Raw genomic sequence first — 24,407 nt, forward strand, 5'->3', positions numbered from 1 at the left:
TGTCCCCCCTCTGTCTTCCATTTTCCTTTCTGTTGATTTAATACATTACACATGTAAACGCTTTCCTCTTTTGTACAAGAACAGAGATTTCCATTGTTCCGCTTTTCCTACCACTTTTACTGTCAGCAGCGTGGTACTAATATCGGTTACAATCTCCCTTCCTTTCCCTCTAAAGACTCTGGATCTTCGGCCTTTAGTGGACTGCTAATCAGTCCTTCCCTCCTGCCGCCCCCTCATGTCTATTTTAATATTTGCACTTGCCCCTTATTACTATGCAACTCTCCATCCACCCTCTCCCTACCCTGGTCCTATTCGTGCCCTCATGTAACTGTTTTCAACATATGCCCAACACCCAATTCCTTCTACCTTCCCACCCAGCCCCCCACATGTTTGCTACCCCTTTTCCTTTTTGGATTCCCTTCCTCTGCCACCTAAGCTGACTCATAATTTTCGGTCTCTATACTCTTTCCCCCTTCTCACTAGAGTGCGCTTAGCTTCTTACATTGTTTACAGTTGGCTACTGTAACTCTCCTTGCATGCGTCCAATTTTTAGTTGGTCGTTGTTCTTTTTGTTGCTTGTCTGACGTTTTTTCTTTTGTCCCTTTGTTTACTGTTCTCTGCTTCCCTCAGCCGATGTGCTTCAGTTCAAATATCGGGGCAAAAGGATAGCCCCATCCATAGCTGACTCCACTAATTCAAAGCCAAGCGGTCAGCTGCTCACATTCTTTCCTTTGTTCTAGAACGAAGGCACATCAGCCTTGCTACAGTCCAATTTTACTTCCTTCATACTCAACATATCCATTCAATCTAGCCTGTTGAAGTATCTTCTCCTTGACTACATATTTTGTGACCCCTGAAGCCAATCTCTCGGTCCTTTACCCCCATGGTCTCCTCTATCTATGCACCCTTTCGGTTTCCGCGTTTGCACCAATCTCCTCATTAACAAATATTTTCACATATCACTCACTCACTTTCTCTGCAGTTTCTCCTTCTGTCTCGGGGACCCTGAAAACTCCTATGTTGCATCTTCTTTCCCTGTTCTCCATGTCATCAATTTTCAGTTCAACTTTTTGCATCTGCTTCTCCATTTCCTTTAAGTGTGTCTCGCTTTTTATTTCCAGCATATTCGTGTAGAAATAGGTATTTTCTAGCTGGTCTTTATTTCCCTACTCTCCCTTTCAGTTCTGCAATCGCTTGCTGGATCTCAGACCTCATTGCTCTTATTTCAGTATGTCTTTGATGTCTTGTTGTGTTGCATGGTCTGAGATATTGCCTTCTGTTCCAGAGGTTGCCATTTTCTCACAGTTTTTCAGTCCCTGTTCTATATATGTTGGATGGAGCTTTTGTTGTCCAAGGGTTTACCTACACCTCTTGTTTTGCTCTCTCTGCTCCAGTTGTGCCCCTGGGTTCGTTTTTGTTTAATCTGTACCATCTAGTGTAATTAATCTGCAGTTCATTAAAGGCGTTAAGGGGAGTGGGAGAGGCTCCGTTCTCATATTTGTGCTTATGGTGCTACCTCTCGATCATTTCTTAATTTGTTGTCATAAGGTTGATCTACTTTTACTTGTTTTTTTGCCATTGTACCCTTATCTCTATTGCTTTGGGCTGATATCGTCTGCCCTATTTTAGTCCTTGGGGGCGATAGGTGTGGATATGGACGGGGGCGTGGTGCTTTATCACTCCCCCCGCCATGGCCTAAAACCACTATCCCCACTCTGCTGAAGTTTAGCTCCCCTCAGTATGGGGGCAGAAGGACCCGGCAAGGCCGTCCCAGCCGCATGGATGCCAAGCACTCCACAGACCACAATCCACCACAACTCTGCTTTGCCTACTTTTCCTAGGAGCATTTCGGGCTTCCACGCCTTCGGATGTTTAACTCCTCTCAAAGAGGAGGGCAGCCACGCCTACATGATAAAGGCCTGGCTCCCCGAGGTCTCCACCTTGTCAGTGGTTCCTATTTATTTATTGTTTTATTATTTATTGTGCATTTGTAATGCACATATACATCAAGTAAATTGTGTTTAAAAGCGCCCTACCTTATTAATCCTCAGTTCTTGGGGAGTGAGGCCCCTTGCAACGCTCCTACCCGCTCGGTTCTCTTTTGCTTTCCAGGCTCCTGGCTCATCCTCCCTTCTCCACTCCTGAAAGCTGACATGCTGCGGCCCCCACTCCTCTTCGGTCTCTGCGGCCACTGCTCGCATCCTCCTTGCTATCAGTCCTTCATCCTCCTGATCTGCTTTTTCCATTTGGCTTGGACGGTCCCCCTTCCTACGCGTGTGGGATCACTGTTGGATGTCTCGACCCAGAGGAAATATTTTAATTTCGAAGGCTTCCAGTGAATTCTTAGCAACCAGACATATTGGTTGCTCTCCTTAGTGGTCTCCGGCTGACATGGTTTTCAAATGGTGTTACTATTGGTGTGTCAACAAAGAAATTACTTTATGATGTGCAATATATGAATGGTCACTATTATATACTTGCCCCACAAACCCTATCCAGAAACAACCGTAATATAACGATAGATAACCTACGACCCTTACTCCACCCCATCATGGATCTACCAAACCACCCCAATCTTGACTCAACCAAACTAGTTGATTTGTATAATGGCACCTTAGAACAATCCCTTAATAACATTGCCTCCCTCAAATGAAGAAAAGCTAAACCTATAGCTCACTTAAATAAATGGTTCACTGCCAATCTAAAAACTCTTTAAATCAGCCATACTCAATGCAAAAAAAGAGACTTGCAACAATAGAATTTTAAATGCTAAATCTGGCACAAAAGAACATTTGAATATATCTTTTTTTCAACAAGACTTTTTATTGGCATTTGTAAATAACAAGAGCTTCACCATTCTTAATGACATATTGCTGTGGTATAACAAACAAAAATCTACGTAGCCTCAGCTTAGGCGAACAGGGACAGGGGGGAAGTTCACCGGGGAAGACCGGATGGGGGATCGCAGCTGTCTTGGGCCAATGTTACAGGGGACGAGTTCAGTGATGGCGGTAGGTAAGACAGCTATTATCACGGTCTGGGTGGGGGGGGGGTGTCTAGTCCATTTTCGTCAACCAGCGGAGAGATGGTGGCTGTCTGGCTACTCCGGGAAACTTCTGCACATAGTCTAAAAATAGGGACCAAACGCTGTAAAACTTGCTTCTGTTGCCGAAACGGAGGGCAGTGATTTTCTCGGCTGTGGCAATATCCCAGCACTTTACCCACCACACGAGGATTGCTGGGCCCTCCGGGAGTTTCCACAGCCTAGCGATGGAGATTTTAACTACAGTAAGCAAATGCGTGCAGAGATCTACCAGTTTGCCTGTCATCTGGAATTGACCCTCCCCTGTGTCCCCCAGCAGGATGATTCCCGCATCCTGCTGGATCGTTAGGCCCGTGATGAGTCGGATCTGTTCCAGGACCTCCCTCCAAAACCTTTCCGCCTTCGGGCATTACCAAAGGAGGTGGAACAACGTTGCTGTGTCCGCGCAGCCTCTCCAGCAGTGTGGCAATATGGTGGGGTTGCATTTATGTAGGATTTCCGGTGTGATGTACCACCTATAGCAAACTTTAATAGCCCCCTCTTTGTTTGTGACACATTTGGAGGGCTTGTGAGTTCTTGCCCAAATGCGATTCCAGCTGGCCATGTCTAGTTCTCTGCCTATATCTCGCTTCCACCGTTCCATGCAGTGTCCTTGGAGTCAGAGGCTGCCCTGTCTAGTAACCTATACAGGGTAGAGATGTTCTACCGGGGCGGGGTTGCTGTTAGTATCCGTTCCAGCGCTGTAAGTTCTCTGTGCCCTTGTGCTCTCATCGGGTTGTGTGACAGCCAATGTCGGAGTTGGGCGTAGCAGAACGTCTCGCATTCCGGGACCTGGAATTTCCTTTTGCAGTCCTCAAAGGTGAGTAGGGTGTCCCCCTCAAAGAAGCCGCCATACACTTCAAGCCGCCTGCCTTCCATTTGGAAAAGACCCTTTGCCCTAGCCCTGGGGTGAAGTCCGGGTTCTCCCAGACCGGGGAGAGTGGGCTCACCGTGCTCTTGTAATTCCATTTCCTGGCTGCCTGCTTCCAGCTATTCACCGTGTTCCTGGTCATCTTGAGGGCCCCAGTGTTTGAGGGATGTTTGGGCCATGTGATGTGTGGTAGGGATTCCAATGGGTAGCGGCTCCAGTCCTCCTCCAACTTCAGCCAACAGAGTTTGTTGGTGCCCGGTTGCCACATAAATGCTGCCGAGAGCTGTGCAGCAAGGCAGTACCTCTCCACCTCGGGGGGGGCCCCAAGCCAACAGATCTGGGGCTCCTGAGCAGGACTTTCCTGGCCACTCGTGGCTTATTTAGAGTCCCCAGCACCACCAACAGAAGCCTCCATCAAAGATGCAGCATGGTGCGCCAATATTCGGAAGGCCCTATCTGACAAAATAGTCTTGCTTCAAGCTAAAATAGAGACCAACAAAAAACACCCTGGCCTCAAGCACAAGCCTTGGGACTTCATCCGACCTCCAAACTCCTCCGTGCCACCCTTTCTTCTTCTTGCAAGTCACCCCTAAAGAAGTGGAAAACATCATCCTCGGTCTAAAACCATCAAGTTGCCAGGGCGATATTTGTCACTCTTTAGTCATCAAGGAAAGTGCTAAAAACCTACCTCCCTTCATTACCGCTCTGATTAATTCCTCATTTAACAGCAGTTCAACAACATGAAGGAGGCTTGGGTTATGCCTTTCCTAAAAATAAATAAATAAATAAAACAATCTAGACCCCAACATACCGACCAATTACAGACCCATTACAACAGTCCCATTCCTCCTAAAAAATTTAGATAGAGCAGCCTTTCTCCGAATTCAAAAACATTTGGAGGATAACAACCTTCTAGGTCTGTGCCAATCTGGTTTCAGACCTAGGCAGGGTACAGAAACGGCCCACCTGGACCTTAAACTCCACATAGATGAAGCCAAAGTTAAAGGCAATCCTGCTATCCTTCTCTTATTGGACCTCTCTGCATCGTTTGATCTCGTTGACCATCAGATCCTCACCAAACATTTGAATGTAGCAATGGCGTTCTCTCCGAGTGCTGATAGTTGGATAAAATCCTTTCTTTCTAACCGAACAACAAGGGTCTTCGCTCCCTCAGCTGCAGTGGATCCAGTTCCAATCTACTGCAGAGTTCCCCGGGGTTCTTGAGTCTCACGCCTTGAAACACTTGTGTTTAGGTGCGTTATAAATGCCATATCATATCACCAACGCTTTATAACATCTTCACAAAACTCCTCTTCGATCGTCTTGACGGCATGGGTGTCAACCACACTAATTATGCATATGATACCCAGGTCCTCATCACGCTCTCAGGCTGCTACGACAAAGATTTGAAATTGTTAAATGAAATCTACCTTGAAATTCAAGCTTGGATGGCAGCCTACAGCCTTTTTTAAACCACGACAAGACAGAGCTTCTGATCATTGGATCTCAAGCACGTCTAAACAAACCAGACATTTGTTATAAGACTTTCAATATTGATGGGAACTCCATCAAAGTCACCAATGGGATCAAACCCTTAGGCGTCTACTTAGATTCCACGCTCTCCCTTAAGAAACCAGTTAATGCCACTGCCTCTTCCATAGCATATATTAATAAACTGATCAACGCCTGCAAACCTTACCACCAACAGCTGCATCACACTAGCTAGGGCCCTGACTCTTTCCAAGCTGGATTATTGTAACACTCTATTCCTAGGTTCTTCTGAACGTAACCTTAACAGATTACAAATTCTCCAAAACAATGCCCTTCGATCTGCCTTAAGTATTCCCCGCACCAATCACATCTTGGCTATCAGATGGGACACTCAGTGGCTACCAGTGCGAGACAGAATCTCGCTTCGCACTCTAGTTATCACTCACAGATGCTTGTCAAACGTAGCTCCCAAATACCTGGCCGACAATTTCACTAGGAACCAACCTGCCAGGCCCACTAGATCCGCTTACTCTCAATGTCTCAACATGCCGAATTACAAATTAAAAACCACAGGTGGCTCTAGTTTCCCTGTGCTAGCGGCCAAATGATGGAACTCTCTCCCCCCCACCGTTAGAGCTGAACCTTCCTTCTGGTCTTTCAGAGCCAAAGTGAAAGACTGGCTATTCGCCAAGCGTCACTAACAGACCTAGGACAATTGTGTATGGTCTACAGTAACTTCAGCACTCTCATACTACGCACTCTGTATTTTGCATCTCTTATGTCTTTCTCTCCTTTTATATGCTGGCCTGTCAACTAACTTGTAACCATGGTCAACAAGCCTTGTCTTTCCTATATGTATGTACCTGAAACAAAATACCTACGTTCAAGTGCCCAGATACCTCAGGTGCGCTTCACAAATAATAAACTAAACTAAACAACATTGGCATCATTTAAACTAGGAGTGAGGCTTTTTTTTTTAACCAAATCACATTTGGGGACTGACCATTTAAAAAAATGTAATGACTGACAAATTAAGCAACGCAAGAGTAAATGAGTTGCCATAGATCAGAAACTTTGGTTACGTGTAGAAGTTGGGACTGGAGCCGCGTCTGCAATTTAGGCATTTGACCACAATGTTTCAAAGTTCTTGTCATACAGCAATGTGTCATTATTTGTCAATGATTGGCTATAAAGAACTAAAATAATAGCAGTAGAACTTTATTGTTAAGTACAGAAATCACATGATAAACCAACATGACAATTTGTGCAAACAAACGTTAATTCCTATTTTATATAAAAGGAGCATTATTCAGCTTTATTTTCTACATCACAAATTCGACTCTACAAGTACAAGAATCGCAACTGACCATACACACACTCATCTAGGTTTTATTACTGTATTTGAAAGATGTAAATAAAATACATTTTGTGACAAGGCCACCTGGTTTCACAGATGGTTATTCGTGATGTGAAGGAAATTGTAGAACGTCTAGGAAAAAACGTTGTATGTGTTAAATAAGCAGAACTGAACACAAACTGTCCATAGGCTTGTGAAATTTGATCAGCTCTCTCCTGCTTAGGGAGCCCTGCACTCCAAGCAATACAAGAAAAGCAGATAATGTGCCACAGAATTCCGTTTGCATGTGAGATGGCAAACCTCTCACAAAAGACACTACAGCGCTAAACTGCGCGATTCAGTGATCTGTCCAGACACTCAGTATTAAAGCCAGATTATGAGCCTTGACACTTTGGTTCCACCCTCTCCAATTTGGCTACATAAAGCACTTCTCCTGGCAAATACATTATGCTCTTCACTGGGGTGGTAAACATATTGCCATGATGGACCCTGCGCTCAGTTTTTACAACCCTTGGTGTGAAGGACTGAGCTCTAGACCTGCACCATACTAATGCTATGTTAGGTTTTAAAAGTAGTGCCTTTTGGTGTAAGTATGTTGTTTTGCAGCATGCTGGGTGTTGCTATTATAGAAATGTATTTACTCAAGTTTAAACATCTTTGAGAGCGAGGAACGACTGAATTGGCCTCATTAGGATTTTGCATTGTGCACTGACAAGTGAACACAGGTCTCTGCCACACGTGCTTAACACACTGAGCTGCTTTAACCACTGTAACCATATAAATGTATTTATTTATTTTATTTATTGGGCATTTGTAAGGCGCTTATACATCAAGTATACATTTAACTCTGGCTAATGCACATGACATGAGCAATATATTCCTCGATGAAAGGTGAAAACGCTAAACAAGTTGTGTGTGCTATTGTGAAGACATAGCGCACTGCAAGATTACTTAGTCAGGTAGCAATTTTGACAGCAGCCAGACAGGCTCAGCTTCTCAGTAGCGCCTATACAATGTCTTGCATAAAATGTGCTCTGACCTCTTCAAAACATGAATAGTGTGGGGGCTCCTCCAAGGTTGCGGGTGGCCAGCAGAACCTGCCCCATTTGCCCATCCATTAACATTTCTTTGCATCTAGCCCAAGATAAGAGAAGGAAGGAGTTTAGCAATGTTAGAAATGATCCAGAGAAGTTTTAGTGCTGCGCAGTTGTTATTACAGAAAACTATTGAGGCTTCACCAACCCTCATCACGCCAGGGCAGTTGGTGAGGTGTGACCCTGGGACCTAATGCTGAACAGAGGATTGTCAAGGGTCCCGGGAAGCCAGCAAGCCCCTGACATGGGGTCTCATTGTCGCCGAGGGGAGGGAGCCTTGAAGAAACGTTTTCTTTCTTTTAAACCACCACTTAAACTGATACTTGATATAACCCTATACTAGAAGGGTCTACAGAGACGTATCTCTGGTGTGGTTAGTTTGTTATCCCTGTTTCTAACAATTGACAAGCACCCACCTCTGTATCAAGGCCCTTTTAATAGTGAAATGCTCAAATAAAGATCTAGGTTCTTAAAAGCTACCTTACCTGTCTGATCGTGTTTCCCCACATATCTTTGTGACCAACTCCATAATGGACAATAACACTAATGTATCACAAGATGAAGGGCCCATTCTAGTTCTCACTATACCTGGTAACTCAGGTTGTGTTCTCCTCCAAGCGCTTTCGCGCCTCATGCCTTCTTCAGGAAAGTAGTCCCAGGTGATCATGATTATTTCATTGCCCATCAGTGCAGGGAATTCTGGCCCTTGTAGTTGCAAGGTGCTAAGAACGGACAATCCCCCATTACTATAGTAGCAAAACCTGGGGGTTAGTGGGTTGAAAGATTGACAGTGCAGCATTACTAAGTGGGGTGGATTAGCCCCAACGCTGCCCTTCTGGAGTCCGGATCTCCCAAAACGAAATGTATCACAAGATGAAGGGCACACTCCAGTTCTCACTATACCTGGCAACTCGGGTGGTGGTCTCGTTCATGCACTTTCAAGCCTTATGCTCTCTTCATTCATTATTTCATTGCCCATCAGTGCAGGGAATTCTGGTATTTGTAGTTGAAATGTGCTGGGAACCGACACTCCCTCCATTGGGAGTGGGGAAACTGACAGTGCAGCATTCCTAAGTGGAGTGGAGTAGCCCCGGTGCTACCCTTCTGGAGTCCAGACAATAACACTAACTCAGAATCTGGAGGATTAACCTCCAGTTCCATCATGGTAAGCCCATTCCTAATGCTGGTACTGATATTTGATTTTGACATATTTATAACAGATCTTCCAAACTCGCAATGAGTCCAACAGTCTGAAAGTACAGCACACTACAGATTAAACCTTGAATCACACTACACCACTACTTTACAACATCACTCCAAGTATTTGATGGCTCCCATCAGTAAGTATTATAGTAAAAAATCTGTCATTGTGTATGTAATATGTACACATTGTATTATTGTATTTTGATTTACTAATATAGCAACTACATCAGTTATTATTTGTATCTTCACATGTTTAGCTAGACATAAAGAATGTTGCATGGTCACTACATGTAATCAACCTAAAACTATAATCTCTGCCCGGTATAGGGAAATGCTGGAAAGGTCGACCTTTGAAATGAAGAGCACAGTTGCAGAACTTGAAAAGCGACTGAACAATGTTGAGGATGAAGGTAAGATAACACATTACATAGATATACCAGACATACTTATAAAGATGGGCTGGAAGAATGTTATAGCATGAGCAATCTTTTAGGACAGCAGCTTGTCATAAAGTGTGCATTGAAACTTGTTATCAAGAACAATGTGGAAATATATTGAAATATTATTTTATGTAATATTGATCAGAAAATTGGAAGGCAGATTTAGAAATGGGAATGGAAGTCGTACTGTAGGAGGAGACCTAGCTGGTATACTTTTTAGTGATAGGGGCCTTGTGTTACTATGCTGGTTAGTAGACGTTTGTTCAGTTGGGCATAGGGAATGAAACAGAACGAAAACAGTGACTTTGTTGGGGTAAAAAGACACTTCTTCAGGCTGCATTCAGGGAAATGAAATGTGTAGAACAGTAGGGACTTAGCAATTGCCGTGTAGTAGGGGGAGAAGGTGGCTGTAGAAAGGCTTAATGAATACTTGTTGTAAAAATCGTCAATATATAATTTCCTAGAAGTGAAAGTTATAATTAAAAAAAAAAAGGTTATTTAGACTTCATGAAATTATTCTTTTACTCATTATTAAAACCTTACAAAATAAAATGTAAGTGTAAATAAATACACATGCCCTGGATGTTCGCTGGCAATTGTGCTCTTTTAAGAACCTAGAGGTAGAATTTAAGGCATTTCCTCTTTAATAAATGGCCCTCAGCAGCAAATTGTGTACACCAGTAGAACTTTCCGAACAAAACACAACCTGTTAAAATTAAGGAAACTACATATTTAACGTGCTTCAAAGTTCAGCTCAGTAAAAATAACCTGTTATTTTCCAATGACGGGAAACCAGAGAATAAGTCACAAAGACTGAAAAAGAAAATAAACATGAACCTGACCAACCAAGATACTTCACCAAGCAAAGGAAAAGAGGGAGATGGGGGCACACACAGACGGAGGAGCTGAAAGCCTAATCAGGTTTTGTTTTCTTGGATAGGAAGAGTGGAAAGGAAAGTCTTCACTAAAGCCATGCTTGCTGAAGAAATGGGTCTATGGCTGCACAAATGATTGAGTGGATGGATGGATGGATGGATGGATGGATGGATGGATGGACAAACTCTTGCACACGGTTACTTTTTAGGTACCCGTACAGTATTCTCTATCACCAGCCCTATCGTGATACCTGTTCCTGGTTATGACATCCCATGAGTCTTTCAGGAGAGATGCACTTCTTGTCTGGTTGTTTTGAATTGTGCACGTACATTTTAAATTGTAATATTCATTCATACAAGATCACTGTCTCCCTGCACTAACCATTTACACATCTAAACATTGTGCAAGGATGCAAAGTCCTTTAACATTAGATTTTTACTTAGTTTTGACAGCCAGACCGGATGGGATTTTGGAGCATAGAGCACTCTTTTTAATCATTCCAGAATACCAGTTATCAAAGGCAGGCATAATGAATAGGTGTGGTAGGTCAGAAGGAGGAGACAGACCAGAGTTTGCCATTTCAAAAAACCTTTATTAGAAATCACATGAAGCCCTATTCTAAGGGTTTCCTTACGTAAGTAAATGATGGTGCTCGTCATCTGGTCTCTGTAAGTGATTTCAATCTGGCAGACACCCAAGTCTCGCCCAGCATGTAGTGCGCAAATGAAACCCTTATTTATTTTTATCTATAAATTCAATATTCTGAATGATATACCATTCCTATCACACCCATCTCCTGAGACCCCCCCACCCCCGGTCACACTGAACCAGGAATCAGGCTAGTTTGCAAGGGTAAATATTTATGTATTTAGAATTTAAATAACAATATATTTTAATAGGTAACAACAATCACCAATGGGGTGGCAGAACACTGAATAATAATCTTAATGCCGTAGGAATCAAGTAATGAGCACAAAAACAAATGTAGCAACGAAAAGGATACTTTTGGGTCGGTTTGGAACAGATAGCACTATGGTTAGGGGTTCCCCCTGCAACACCCCTCAACACACCAATAGGCAATTTAAATAGATGTGAGGAGAGAGCGGGTACTCAGGAATAACACGGATCAAACAGAATATCACTCCCACCTTCCCCTTTAAACACAAGAGAAAAACAGAAATTACTTCAACTGTCAGTATGGCTTTGAAATTGGCTGAGCAAAAACACCAAATGTGGTCAAAAATGCTTAAATTATTATAAATGTCTACGGGAGCTACTTTGAACAGATGCAAGCAAACAAAAGCAATGATTTAAACAAAAGTAAACAATAGGAATCTCAGTCAAAGTGGGAAATAATTTAAAGCTGTTCACACGTGTAAACTTTTCAAAATGTCAATTCACTGCAAACCTTTCCTTATGGGATTTTTGATACAACGGGTCAATCGCACTGCGGTTTTGGATTCTAGAGATAGCTAAGGATGTTAGGTATCAGTGTGAGGTGAAATTTCGTCTCTATCTTTAAAACTGAAGGAGTCCTAGAGGTTTTCGTGAGAGGCGTTTTGCAAAATAAGCGCAAAAATGCAAAACAGAAATTCGGGTTTAAAAATGACAGATGGGTTTTCTTACACTATATTAAATACTACGAAAAAGAGAATGCCACACAGGAATCAGTTATTCACGGCCGATCATAACTCTTCTTCTCCAGCATGGGGTCTGGCATGGATTCACACGCTCATGAATATTCCCCGTCTTCAGGCTGGGAATTCTTGGTAAAGAAAAAATCAGTATCAGTTTCGTTTCTGAACTGTCTTTCTTAGTAGTAACCAATCACTGGTCTCTGGGTCATACTTCCCCCAGCCAATGACTGCCCTCTCCCTAAGTGTTACGCTCACCTGAACCCCACAGGGGTGTGGATCGGACCCGGACAGCTGCGGTCTCCTTCAACGTGATGTGTAGTGCAGAGATGACTGTCTGGACTGGCCTGCCTAGTCTTGTCTGCTGGACCCGAAGAAGTATTTTCCTGCAATTGGAGACAGGGATTAACCACTTGTGGGTTTTAGTGATGGCCTCCCAACTGTTCTCGCTCTCCCCCACTAATCGCCTCCGATATCCCCTTAGTAACCTCACCTTATGTTCGTAAAAGATGAGCTCTCATCCTGCGTGTCTTGCAGGGGCGCGTAGATACCAGTTACTTCACTGGTTTGAAGGCGTTTGGAGAGTTCCGGTAAGTATTGACTCTGACGTCCCTGGCGGGATTGGTAAGTATCAAGTTCAAAGAGTTCAATGTGCCTGATGTTCACTCTTGTCCCCTTCCTTCCTTAAGTTGCAACTAGTTCGTGAGAAGAAGGTCTCGTAGCTGCTGCTGGCGTTCAGGTAAGAGTCTGTGTTACCCAACGCTGTCCGGTAACTATTGCATGCGTTAACGTGTTGTTTTTCTCCCTCTTTACAGATGCGGCATACGAAAATGTGGAGAGTTATGGAATAATACCGCCGGTGGTAAGTCTATGGTGGTAAGAGGTTGTATTTGTTGATTCCCTTGGCTCACCTTGTTTTTTCTTGTGTCCCCTAGGTGCCGGATTACGGCGAAGAAATGATGGAGACAGTGCCGGATCGAAAGATGCTGTGAGAACTGGTGAGTATGGTGCCGTGCTGGAGCTGGCGAAGCGACGCATGCAGGACTGATGTACTTTCCAGGCCCGGAGATGAAATGGTTCCGGAATTAGGTGAGGAATTTGAAATAAGTTTGTTTTCTAACCTTGTCCTTTTCTTCTTCTTTATTCTAGGAGCTCCGGATTCGAGGCGGGCGTGGCAGAAGACTGGATGCTGGCTGCAGGCACGCGGGCGTGGCAGAAGGCTGGATGCTGGCTGCAGGCACGGTGAGCGTCACTGCTGGATGCAGAATAACGCGAAGCATGTACTGCTGTTCGGATGTGGTTTAAATAGCCTCCAAAGTAGTTCCAGGTAAGAAGTTCCCTAGAGCCACGCCCGAGTAAAAAAATAGTCCCTGTAACAAAATGGTCCCTTCCAGGCCTCATGTAGGCTTGGACTCTTTTGCAGCATGGTCTGCATCAGGTAAGTAAAGTCTATGAGCCTGGCGCCTAAGGCACCAGGACTGAACCCAGACAGCCCCTAGCCGGGGCTGCTGAGGTTTAAACAAATGTCTGGATGTCTGCTCCTGGAGCTGAGGGCCTTGGTCCTGATGTCTGGGGGTAGGCATCATGACACTAAGCCCCTCCCCTGGCAGCCATCCTCAGATTTTTACCGCACGTTCAAGTGTTGGGAGTCCTCGTGCTATAGCTCTCGAGCTTTTACTGGATTTTTCGCGCTTTTTTCAAAGAGATTTTCTCATTTTTCGGTTAAATCGAGCCTCAAGCTCCACCGTTTTACTTCCGATCAACAGGGACCCGTTTCGGAATTTTCTACGCCCCTCAAGGGTGAAGTTTTCATCGAGTTACGCTTCTTAGAGGATTCCAAAAGATCTGAGGCCTACCATGGACATTGCCCAGGACAAGGGAAGCTCGACGCCCGGATCCAAGCTGTTCAGGAACTGCCCTGGATGCGGGTTACAGAATGTTTTCAAGGAGGACGAGCATTCGAGATGTTTCTACTGCCTTCATGAGGACAAGACGCATGTGGAGAAGGACTGTGCGTTCTGCAAGAACCTATTGGAACGTACCATGAGTGATTGTCGTACCCGCCTCGCCAGCTGGCTGGAGAAGGGCCCAGCAGGTGAGAAGAAGAAAAGTTCAGACCGGTCTTTTAAGTCCTGTGAGGGTGCCCCGGCGACGGGGGCCCAACAGAAGGCTAAGCACTTCGAGTCCATGGGCACCAGGAGCGCCGAACGGTCGGGCTCTTCGGCTGCCAGGCACGGCACGCCTTCCCCGGCACCATCAACCACGAGCCAACGCTCTGGTTCAGGGAAGAGGAAATCCGAGAACCCGGGTAAGCTTCTGGAGAGGCCCCGGTCGATCTCGAAGGATTCAGCCGAGGGGGAGCAAGGCGGTGACGAGGGACTTGCATTCCTGATGAACCCGTCCACAACGCCTGCCAAGAGGGACAGGTACGAGAAGAAGTACCGGGTCCCCGACGCTGCCACTTTGTGCCTCAGGGCTGAACCTATACCGGATTCGGTCGTCTCAGCGGCGGCCAGGAAGAATTAGGTGGGGGCGACAGCCTCAACCTCTTCTTCCCCACCTGACGGTGAGGGTAAAAAATTGGACGCAATGGGGTGACGGGTCATCTCGTCGGCGGCGACGACAATTAAGGCGGCCAACGCCTTAGCGATTGTGTCCCGTTAAGACAGGGAGCTATGGTACAAGATAGCTCCCCTACTGGACTTCCTGCCAGAGGACAAGAGGGGGGAGGCCCTGGAGATTCTGCAGGAAGGTGAGGTGTCGTCAGACCACGCCATAACGGTGGCAATGGACTTTGCTGACACCGGGTTTCGCCAGTTAGGAAACGGTGTTTGCCTTCGATGACGTGGCTGGCTCCAGGTGACAGACTTCTGTCAGGACGTGCAGACCAGGGTTTTGGACATGCCGTTCGACGGCAACAACCTGTTTGGGAAAACGGTGGATGAGTCGCTGCAGGCCATCAAGGCCGACACCGAGACGGCCCAAGCCCTGGGAGTCCTTCAGCACGACGGCCCTTTCGGAGCGCCGGAGGCAGACAGGGGGCCTCCAAGGGATCAAGCGGTGGCCAGGCGTACCGCCAGGCGGCCCGCTCCTCGTCCCAGGAGGCTTACAGAGGTCGCGGCAAGCAAGGAGGATCTCTGCGTCGTCGCCAAGGAGGCCAAGGCGGCAAGGCCGCCTCCAAGCAAGATTGAACCGGCCGTAGCGTTGGGCCCCCACCGGAGCACACCAGTGGGAGGCCGGCTGGCGAAGTTCGTCGGCGTGTGGGAGTCCATCTCCACCGACAGTTGGATGCTGGATGCCCTGGCCCACGGGCACACTCTCGAATTCCAAAAGAAGTGTCCCCGCATTCCTCCCGTGCCCAGGAAAGAAAATCACATCCCTCAACTGCTGTTGGAGGTAAAGGCGATGCTCAAGAAGGGTGCCATCGAGCTCGTCCCCAAGAGGCTCCGGGGCTCTGGAGTATACTCAAGATACTTCCTCATCAGAAAGAAGACAGACGGTTGGCGCCCCATCCAGGACCTACGTCAGTTGAACAAATACATCAAGGCACAGAAGTTCAGGATGGTCATTCTCCAGCACGTGCTGGGAGAGCTGGAGGAGGGCGACTTCCTATCGTCGTTGGACTTGGAGGATGCTTACTTCTACATCCCCATCCTAAAAGGACACCGAAAGTTCCTCAGATTCGTAGTCCAAGGACGTCACTACCAATTCAGAGCTCTGCCATTCGGATTGAAGTCGGCCCCCAGGGTGTTCAAGTGCCTGGCACCAGTGGCAGTGCGGCTGCGCCTCAGGGGATCCACGTCTACTCCTACCTGGACGACTGGTTCATCCTTGCAAGGACAAGAGAACTCGCCGGAGCACAGAGCTGGGTTTCTCCATCAACTACCCGAAATCCCATTTGGTTCCTTTGTAGGTGGCACGGTTTCTCGGAGCGAAGCTCGATACAGTGCAACGATTGGCATCTCCATTGGAGGAAAGGACGAAGGCCATCTTAGGCAAGGTGCAGCGCCTGCTAGCCACGGACGTGGCCAGGGTGAGATCCATCAAGTCCCTCCTCGGTATGATGTCCTCATGCATCTATCTAGTGCGCCTGTGCAGGCTACGGATGCGTCCTCTACAGGAGTTCCTCGACGCCCGCTGGATGCAAGCGGCGGGCAGCTTCGAAGACACGATTCCGCTCAACAAGATTTTCTGTCAGGTGATTCAGTGGTGGGGCACCCGTGCACACCTCAAGGCGGGCACGGACTTCCAGACCCCGGCACATCGGGAGACCGTGACGACAGACTCCTCCCTGGAGGGATGGGGGGCACGCACCGGAGATCCCCAGGCAAGAGGCCTTTGGCTCCTGAAGGAGAGGTCTCTCCACATCAACATCTTGGAGCTCCGTGCCGTGTTCTGGGCGCTCAAGTCGTTCCTCCCATCCCTCAAGGGCAAGGTCTTGAGGATATTCACCGACAACACCACCACGATGTTCTACATCCGGAAGCAGGGAGGCACCAGATCCCCAGCCCTATCCAAGGAGGCCCAGGATCTGTGGCACTGGGCCGTCGCCCAGGGGATGTTTCTGGTTACCTTCCATCTGGCAGGAATAAAAAACACCATCACCGACTCACTCAGCAGGGAGCTGCGCTCGTGCCATGAGTGGGAACTACGCCAGGATCAAGTGGATCGGCTCTTCCAACGATGGGGCAAACCCCAGATCGACCTGTTTGTGACGGTGATGAACTCCAAGTGCCAGAGGTTCGCCAGCAGGTTCCCCCAGCCGAGGAGCATGGGCGATGCTTTCTCGTTCCCCTGGGAAGGCCTGTTCCTGTATGCGTTTCCTCCGTTGCCGCTGCTGCTCCGACTCATCAGCCAGCTCAAGAGGTCCCACTGCAGGATGATCCTCGTTGCACCGGCGTGGCCGAGACAGATCTGGTTCCCGGACTTTCTGGACCTCTCAGCGTCCCCACCAGTCAAGCTGTCGACGGACGCAGATCTTCTCTCCGGAGAGGGAGGCGCCATTCTTCATCACGACCCGGAGTCGCTGAACTTGCAGGCCTGGCTCCTGCAGCACTAGAGTTTGGAGGGTACGAAATCCCGGCTGACTGCAGAGAGGTTCTTGCAAAGGCCAGGGCGTCCTCAACTCTCAAGTGGTATGGGCATAAGTGGAAGAGGTTCTCTGTCTGGTGCCGTGCATAGAAGATCAACCGTCTACGGATTACGGCACCTCAAGTGCTACCATACCTACTGTCGCTGGCCAAAGCTGGACTAGCTCATGCTTCCATCAAGATACATCTGGCAGCGATCTCCCGATACACCAGAACTGCAGGAAGGCCGTCCTTGTGGTCTCATCGACTGGTGAAAGAATTTATGAAGGGACTGTTCCGATCGTTCCTGCCGGTGAAGGCTCCAGCCCCGGCGTGGAAGCTCAACGTGGTGCTGACCAGGCTCCTGGGGCCACCATTTGAGCCTTTGCATTCGGCTCAGTGAAGTTCCTGTCGTGGAAGACAGCGTTCCTTGTGGCCATCACCTCCGCATGACGTGTGGGAGAGATTCAGGCACTATCCTGCAAGCCTCAATACTTGACTTTTCACGATACGAGTTTGGTGCTGAGGATGCACCCCTCTTTCATGCCCAAGGTGCCGTCGGACTTCCATCTTAATGAGCCCTTGGTGTTGCCAGTTTTCTTTCCGTCGCCGGCCGAGAGGACTTTGCACTCACTGGATGTAGCTAGAGAGCTTAAGTTCTACGTGGACCGAACAAAGAGTTTTCGGAAGACATCACAGCTATTTGTGAACTTTGGACCTGTGAACCAAGGGAAGGCTCTCTCGAAGGCTTCCATTTCCAGATGGCTCTCCGGCTGCATCATGCACCGTCATCGGTTGGCCAACCGACCGTTGCCAGGCCGTCCGAGAGCCCATTCGACCAGAGCGATCACTGCTATTACGGCGTTCTTGTCTGGTGTGCCCCTGCTGGACATCTGCAGGGCTGCTACGTGTAGGTCAACGCACACCTTCACGAGATTCTACTGCATCGACCGGGATTCCAGGGAGGAGTACAAAGTCGGCCAATCACTGCTGCGCAACCTGTTCGCCTGAAGGTGGGCCTGGTGAGGAGGTAAGAGTTTATCTAATGCTTAATGTTGAGCCTTTTGCCACCTCCCGTGGTTGTGCATGTGTGTACTGCTATGTATTCTTATATTCATGAGCATGTGAATCCATGCCAGACCCCATGCTGGAGAAGGAACAAGTTACTTACCTGTAACTGTTGTTCTCCAGCATGGGTCTGGCATGGATTCACATGCGAACCCTCCCCCCTTCCCCTCTGCGGTTCTTCACTTGGTCATACTCCCACTTTACGTGCTACCAAATCTGAGGATGGCTGCCAGGGGAGGGGCTTAGGGAGAGGGCAGTCATTGGCTGGGGGCAGTATGACCCAGAGACCAGTGATTGGTTACTACTAAGAAAGACAGTTCAGAAACAAAACTGATACTGATTTTTTTCTTTACCGAGGATTCCCAGCCTGATGACGGCGAACAGGTAAGTAACTTGTTCCATGCGTGATATTCTAGTTTCCGTTTGGTTTGGGAATTACTTTCTTAATCAAATCAATAAGGGGTTATGGTTTAGTAACACAGATGAGAGAAAAGTCAGCGCAAGGATAGTTCTAACAATACTATGGTTCTGAATTAAAGGTGGGATGGGTTTGAGATTGGGATCATACAATGCAGATATATTATGGGTCACTGTTCTTCCTATTCATACTTACAGTCCTTTGTAATTAAATTGGACCGTGAGTTCTGGTCATTGGATCGGGCAGGTCTACCGGCAAACAGGCACCTCTGGGGGTATTTGGATCAGCGGTGCGGCTCTGGTCAAGTTTGGACTGCACCTCAGAATGGAATTGGAAGGGCCCCTTCTGGTTACTGGGCACAATAGAAAGCCGGATGCAAGTTTTCAGCGGGCAAGCCTAATGGTAGCCAGCTAAGCTGAATTAAAATTAAGTCCCTTCAAGTTTGGGATTTTTGCAATGGGGTCAGGCTAGCAATAATTTTGCAATGCTAGAATCGGGATTCTGCAAAGAAATCTGGATCTTTCAAAGAATTCTGGAGTCAGCTACAAGTTGAAAAGTTCTGCAATAAGGTGCTGCACGGACATTTGGATGGGTTCTGGAAGCAGTGTGTTCTGGAAGCAGTCCTCTTATGTGTAGTGCCCTTCCTATATTTATCCATTACAAATTTTATGGCATGGGCAAAACTTAAAAACACACCCCCATGTCAGTGAGTGGCTACAGGCGTGCACTTTGTTTTGGTTGGCAGCCTAAATAGGGCTGTCATCTTATGACAGGATTTGGGAACTCCCACCTGGATTTTTACCCAAAACATACTTTTGCACAAATGTCATTTCTACCATTCTGTACCCTCATAAAATTAGACACATATTTTTCACATTTGATTGTCTACATTTACATTCAATTTCCATCTTTGTGAGAGCTGTATTGGTCATTGTATGGATTTTTATCAATTTTACCCATAACTCTTTAGATTAATCATTTCTAATTCGATACACCTCTGGGCGCTGATCAGTGGATTGTGTACATACAATTTGAAGCTTGCAACATTAATAGTTTTGCCACAATCAGTGTTTTAGTGTATCTTTGGTTCCTTATGTATTAAGAACTCCTACCACATCTTCAACTGTCTAGCAGGAGTTGAGATTTATAAGTTTGTATTTTTCACTTGTCTACGTATTTTGGCTGTCATGTTAAATGTCATAAAGTTCAGAGGCCAATTTTCAGCATGTCCAATGTTCTTTGGTTAGCCAGCAGACGAATGTCTAATGCAGCCCCATTGAGTGGCTTGATGGGATTATGCGTGAACCCTTAACAGCCATTAGCCTTCCTGTTCTCAAGGGAGTGCCAAACGGTGATATCAGTTTTCCCAGGCCAGGCACTGTCCGATCAGAATTCACATGTGGAATGGCCCCAGACTGGGCTCTTGGGCATTCAAGTATTTTCATTTCAAATATAAAATATAAGCACAGGGTATGAAGGATTTACACATTTTAAAAGAATTTGCCCTTCACCATCATGCTTCACATAGTGGATTTTGCAATTTTTCAGGACAAAGACAATACATTTAAGCTGAGTTTTACAGCCAATTTCTCTAGGCAGCTGTCAGGCTGTGATGCCTGGATTCCTCTGACTGCCTGGAGGATCCATGATTCCAGCACACTTTCCTTTCAATGATTCACTGGGGAAAATAACGGACTTTAGCGCCAGAACAGCACTTTGAAGATTTCCACTGATTAGGAAACTGTATTTAGGGGCATGTTCGGATTTTAGCCATTCTGTGGGCTTGTTTCCAGTGACAGATAACAGCAGGGATGACAAATGTCAGCAGTGATTCCTGCTTTTACCCCACTTTGCAGGTGTATGTGGCAGGGCGTGCAGTTCTTTTGGTGGGTTATGAACTCTGCGCAACTTTGCAGACTTGGTGCGCACCAGAGTAATTGCCTCCATTCTTGGCGGTGCAGTGTGGCGCAGTGGCATGGATAAACATTCTCCACATCTCAAGTCTAAAAGAAAGGTCTGTCCTCCATCCAAACTAAACTACTCTGTCCCTACCTCTTTACCTAACTAACTAAAGACCAGGAGAATGACTCTCTTCTCCTGGGGCTGCTTTGCAGCAATTCTTTCTTAATATTAGGTCTTCAAATAGTTTATTGCTATTTCTTGCAACAGTTCATTCAGTTCTCCTAGGGGACTTCAGACTTCTCCATATCCCTTTCTTGGTTTCTCAACTTTCTTTCTCTGGGTGTAATAGCACTTATATGTCCTTGTCTTCTATTCCTTTCAAGGATGTCTGACAGTTCCTCTTTTGCTAACACCAGTTTCACCAGTGGTGTTCCTTCTCACTTATGGTTAGTATCTCCCTTATTCTTTTATCTTCACTGGGATCTGTGTGATGTACCCATGGTGTAGTATCCTTACTTGTTTGTCCTTTCCTTCACTGCGGCGAGTAGGCTGAGTCCCTGTATGTTTCTCACTCTTCTCATGTTTTAATCCTTCACTGGGACGAGTATGTTGCGTCACTGGATACTCTTCACTCTTCTCAGATCTTACCCATTCAGCAGGGCGAACAGGCTGTGTGATGAATCCTGCGGAGTCCTCACAAAACCCTGCCTAAAGTCTCCTCTCATGTCGCTAGGGAAAGGCAGACACTTCCTGATCCTGACCCTGGGGGTTGTATTATCCAGGTGGATCACCTGTGAGGAGACGGGCCCCAGGGGAAAAGGAGGACTTTGTGGGATGAGACATGGTATTTGTCTTCCTTAAGGAAGATAATGTTCTTAATACCGGAATATGTAATTGCTTGTTGTCAGCAAGAACCTTTATTTTCTCAATCTTATTGGGGGTGAGGACCATGATAATCAGGCAGGACCAGGAGTTAAGAAAAATCCTTTTACGGTTACTGACATTTATAGAAATGAAAGCTCTTAAGAGTCCCAGAGAAATAAGGAGGGGAAGGCTTTAAGTGTTACCAATTTAAACACTGTAAAACCACATATTTCATGAAATCCTTTTTGGAATCATTTGAGGAATATGTCTAAAGAGAGTAATACACTTGGTGATGCTAATTTCACTGATTAAACTGAATTCTACATTGGTGACTTCAAGTCCCATAATTCGCAGAGTACTGGGACGACGAAGAGGACTGCAGAGGCACAGTGCTGCAAGTTGCAATCAATTAAGGAACATGACCCACAGCTGAGGAGAACTAGGAGGCATCCAAAACCCCCTCTGGTACATGCCACAGAAGGAGAGAGCAGTAGTAGATGGTGGGGTATATTTTCCAACTCCAAGTGGCATCAGAAGTGAGCGGAGATGCCGGGACCACAGCCATTGTAATTGGAATGCCAGTCCGGAGAGAGTCTCCCGGGCTTAAGTTTGCAGCTGCAGAAGTTGCGCAGCAGAGAGCATACATTTTTGCAGCATTTCCCACTATCAGGCGAGCATTGGTGGCAGATGAGCTCTGAGTATCTGTAGAGGTCAGGAGAGCTCTGAAATTGACAGAAGCGGGCAGCGGGAAGCTGCGAAGCAGCAGACCTGCAGGCAGCATGGCAAGCGAACGCGCACGCCAGACCCAGTGAGTTCACTGTTACATTGTGACCCCGGAGCACTATGTAACTTTGCTCGCTCGCTCGCTCTCTCTCTCTCTCTCTTTCTCTCTCTCGCTCTTTCTCTCTCTCGCTCTTTCTCTCTCTCTCTCTCTCTCTTTCTCTCTCTCTCGCTCTTTCTCTCTCTCGCTCTTTCTCTCTCTCTCGCTCTCTCTCGCTCTTTCTCTCTCGCTCTCGCTCTTTCTCTCTCTCTCTCTCGCTCTTTCTCTCTCTCTCGCTCTTTCTCTCTCTCTCTCTCGCTCTTTCTCTCTCTCTCGCTCTTTCTCTCTCTCGCTCTTTCTCTCTCTTGCTCTCTCTTTCTCGCTCTCTCTCACTCTTGCTCGCTCTCTTGCTCTCTTTCTCTCTTTTGCTCTCTTTTGCTCTCTCTCGCTCTTTCTTTTACACACACACACACACACACACACACACACACACACACACACACACACACACACACACACACACACACACACACACACACACACACACACACACACACACACACACACACACACACACACACACACACACACACACACACACACACACACACACACACACCTCCCCCCCCCCCCCCCCCCCGGGAACGGATGAAAATCCACACTCGGTGTCCCTCAATTTCGTATAGCGGTGCAGCTGGACATTAGAGGTTACACCAATCATACTGTAGCTAGACACAAATTTGAAAGCAGACCATGATGAGATTCAATTATCTAAACAGAAATGTTCTAGTGCCCTACGGAATTGTTGAAGGGTCTCCAAAGCCCTGCTCTCTCTAGGAATACAATTCCACAGTTTTGTGCCAAAGACTGCACATTTTCTGTCCCCCCCCCCCCCGTGACACAAAGGCAGACGAGTGGATACTCGGTAGCAGCTGGTCTTTTGATCATAAACACCTTGAAGGTTGGTAGCGATTAATCTTATTCCTCAGGTAGACTGGTGCAGATCCGTTTAAGCATTTAAAGATGAGACATGCCACTTTGAACTTGATATACTCTTCCACTGCCAGGCAATGAAGCACTCAGCGAGATGGAGATACGTGGGCTGATTTACTCAACCTGCAAACCAATCTAACAGCCGCCTTTTGAAGTCTATAAACGTGTTTGGCTGGAATGCTCATCAACAGGCTATTACAATAGTCCAGACGGGCATTGGTTAGAGCCCCCACTATAGTTGCATGATCTTCATCTGGAATATATGGCAAAATCTGCTGTAGTAGTCTCAGTGAGTAGAAAATTGCCTGTACCTTGGCTCCTACTTGGCCTTCGCTATCCAGATTGTCTTGCCAAATACAACCCAAGTTCTTTACCTTCGAGGCAAAAGCTACCTTTACACCGAGAAGATTGGGAACTCAATCTCAGGCTGGTGCTACACATCAGTAGCCCCTACTGTCTAAACGGCTATCTAACGTCTGGTGATGCCCTAAAGACAATTGCCCTTTCTATCTAAACTTCCACAGGCAGCATTCTACAGGTTCCTATCCTATGCCGTCTTCCCCAGGAATGACTTGGTGACTGTGCCCTCCAGCTCTTCACCCTCGATGTTCCTTTTGCGCCCTCATGCTCCTTTCCCTGAGTCTGTTTACTATTTGCACTCTCCTCTTTCTCCTTGCCTTCGTTCTGCTCCACCCACCATCTCCCCTCACACTTGCTTACACTTTCTTCACTGTCCTTCCAATGGGCCTCCCCCCTCCCTTTCTCTACTACTTTTCTGGTGTTTCTCCCATTAATGTCGACCTCCACCCTCCAATCTTACTCCTTACTACTACTTCACTCTCTCTACACCAATATTGTCCGCTCTCCACACTACTGCTACTCTCCCATCTCCACACTACTGCTCTCCCCTCTCCATACCACTGCTACTCTTTCCTCTTCACACCACTACTACTTATTCCAACACTCTTCTTTCAATCACCTCCCCACTTATCTTCAAATGTACCCACTACTCTCCCCTACCACTCGACTCACACACACGCGCTCATTCAGTTCCAGTACCACATTCCTTCACCAACCAATACCTCACCTTTCACACCATCTGTATAATCCTCCTCTACGCTCTGGCACACTGTCCTTCCTCTGCCATGTAACATGGTCTACGTTTGCCACCTCTGACCTCAACTGGATAACCCACAACTTCCTGTCTTCCAGGAGTCCATTTATACTGTTCTTTCTTCCCATTGGTTGTCCCCACCCAACCCCACTGATTCCCTAGGAAAATCTA

General features: G+C 46.8%; 1 protein-coding gene across 3 annotated transcripts in view; it reads left to right on the forward strand.

Annotated features, from left to right (window-relative positions):
- CCDC169 (coiled-coil domain containing 169) overlaps positions 1 to 24,407 on the forward strand; it is a 474,842-nt gene that overhangs the window by 73,977 nt on the left and 376,458 nt on the right. For all 3 annotated transcript variants that reach the window (XM_069640296.1, XM_069640294.1, XM_069640295.1), the window contains exon 2: positions 9,426 to 9,508. In XM_069640296.1, coding sequence (XP_069496397.1) covers positions 9,426 to 9,508 — 83 coding nt within the window. The remainder of the gene's footprint in view (positions 1 to 9,425; positions 9,509 to 24,407) is intronic.

The sequence above is a fragment of the Ambystoma mexicanum genome, chromosome 7q (assembly GCF_040938575.1).
Source record: "Ambystoma mexicanum isolate Mex_15411 chromosome 7q, UKY_AmexF1_1, whole genome shotgun sequence".
Classification (NCBI taxonomy): Eukaryota; Metazoa; Chordata; class Amphibia; order Caudata; family Ambystomatidae; genus Ambystoma; species Ambystoma mexicanum.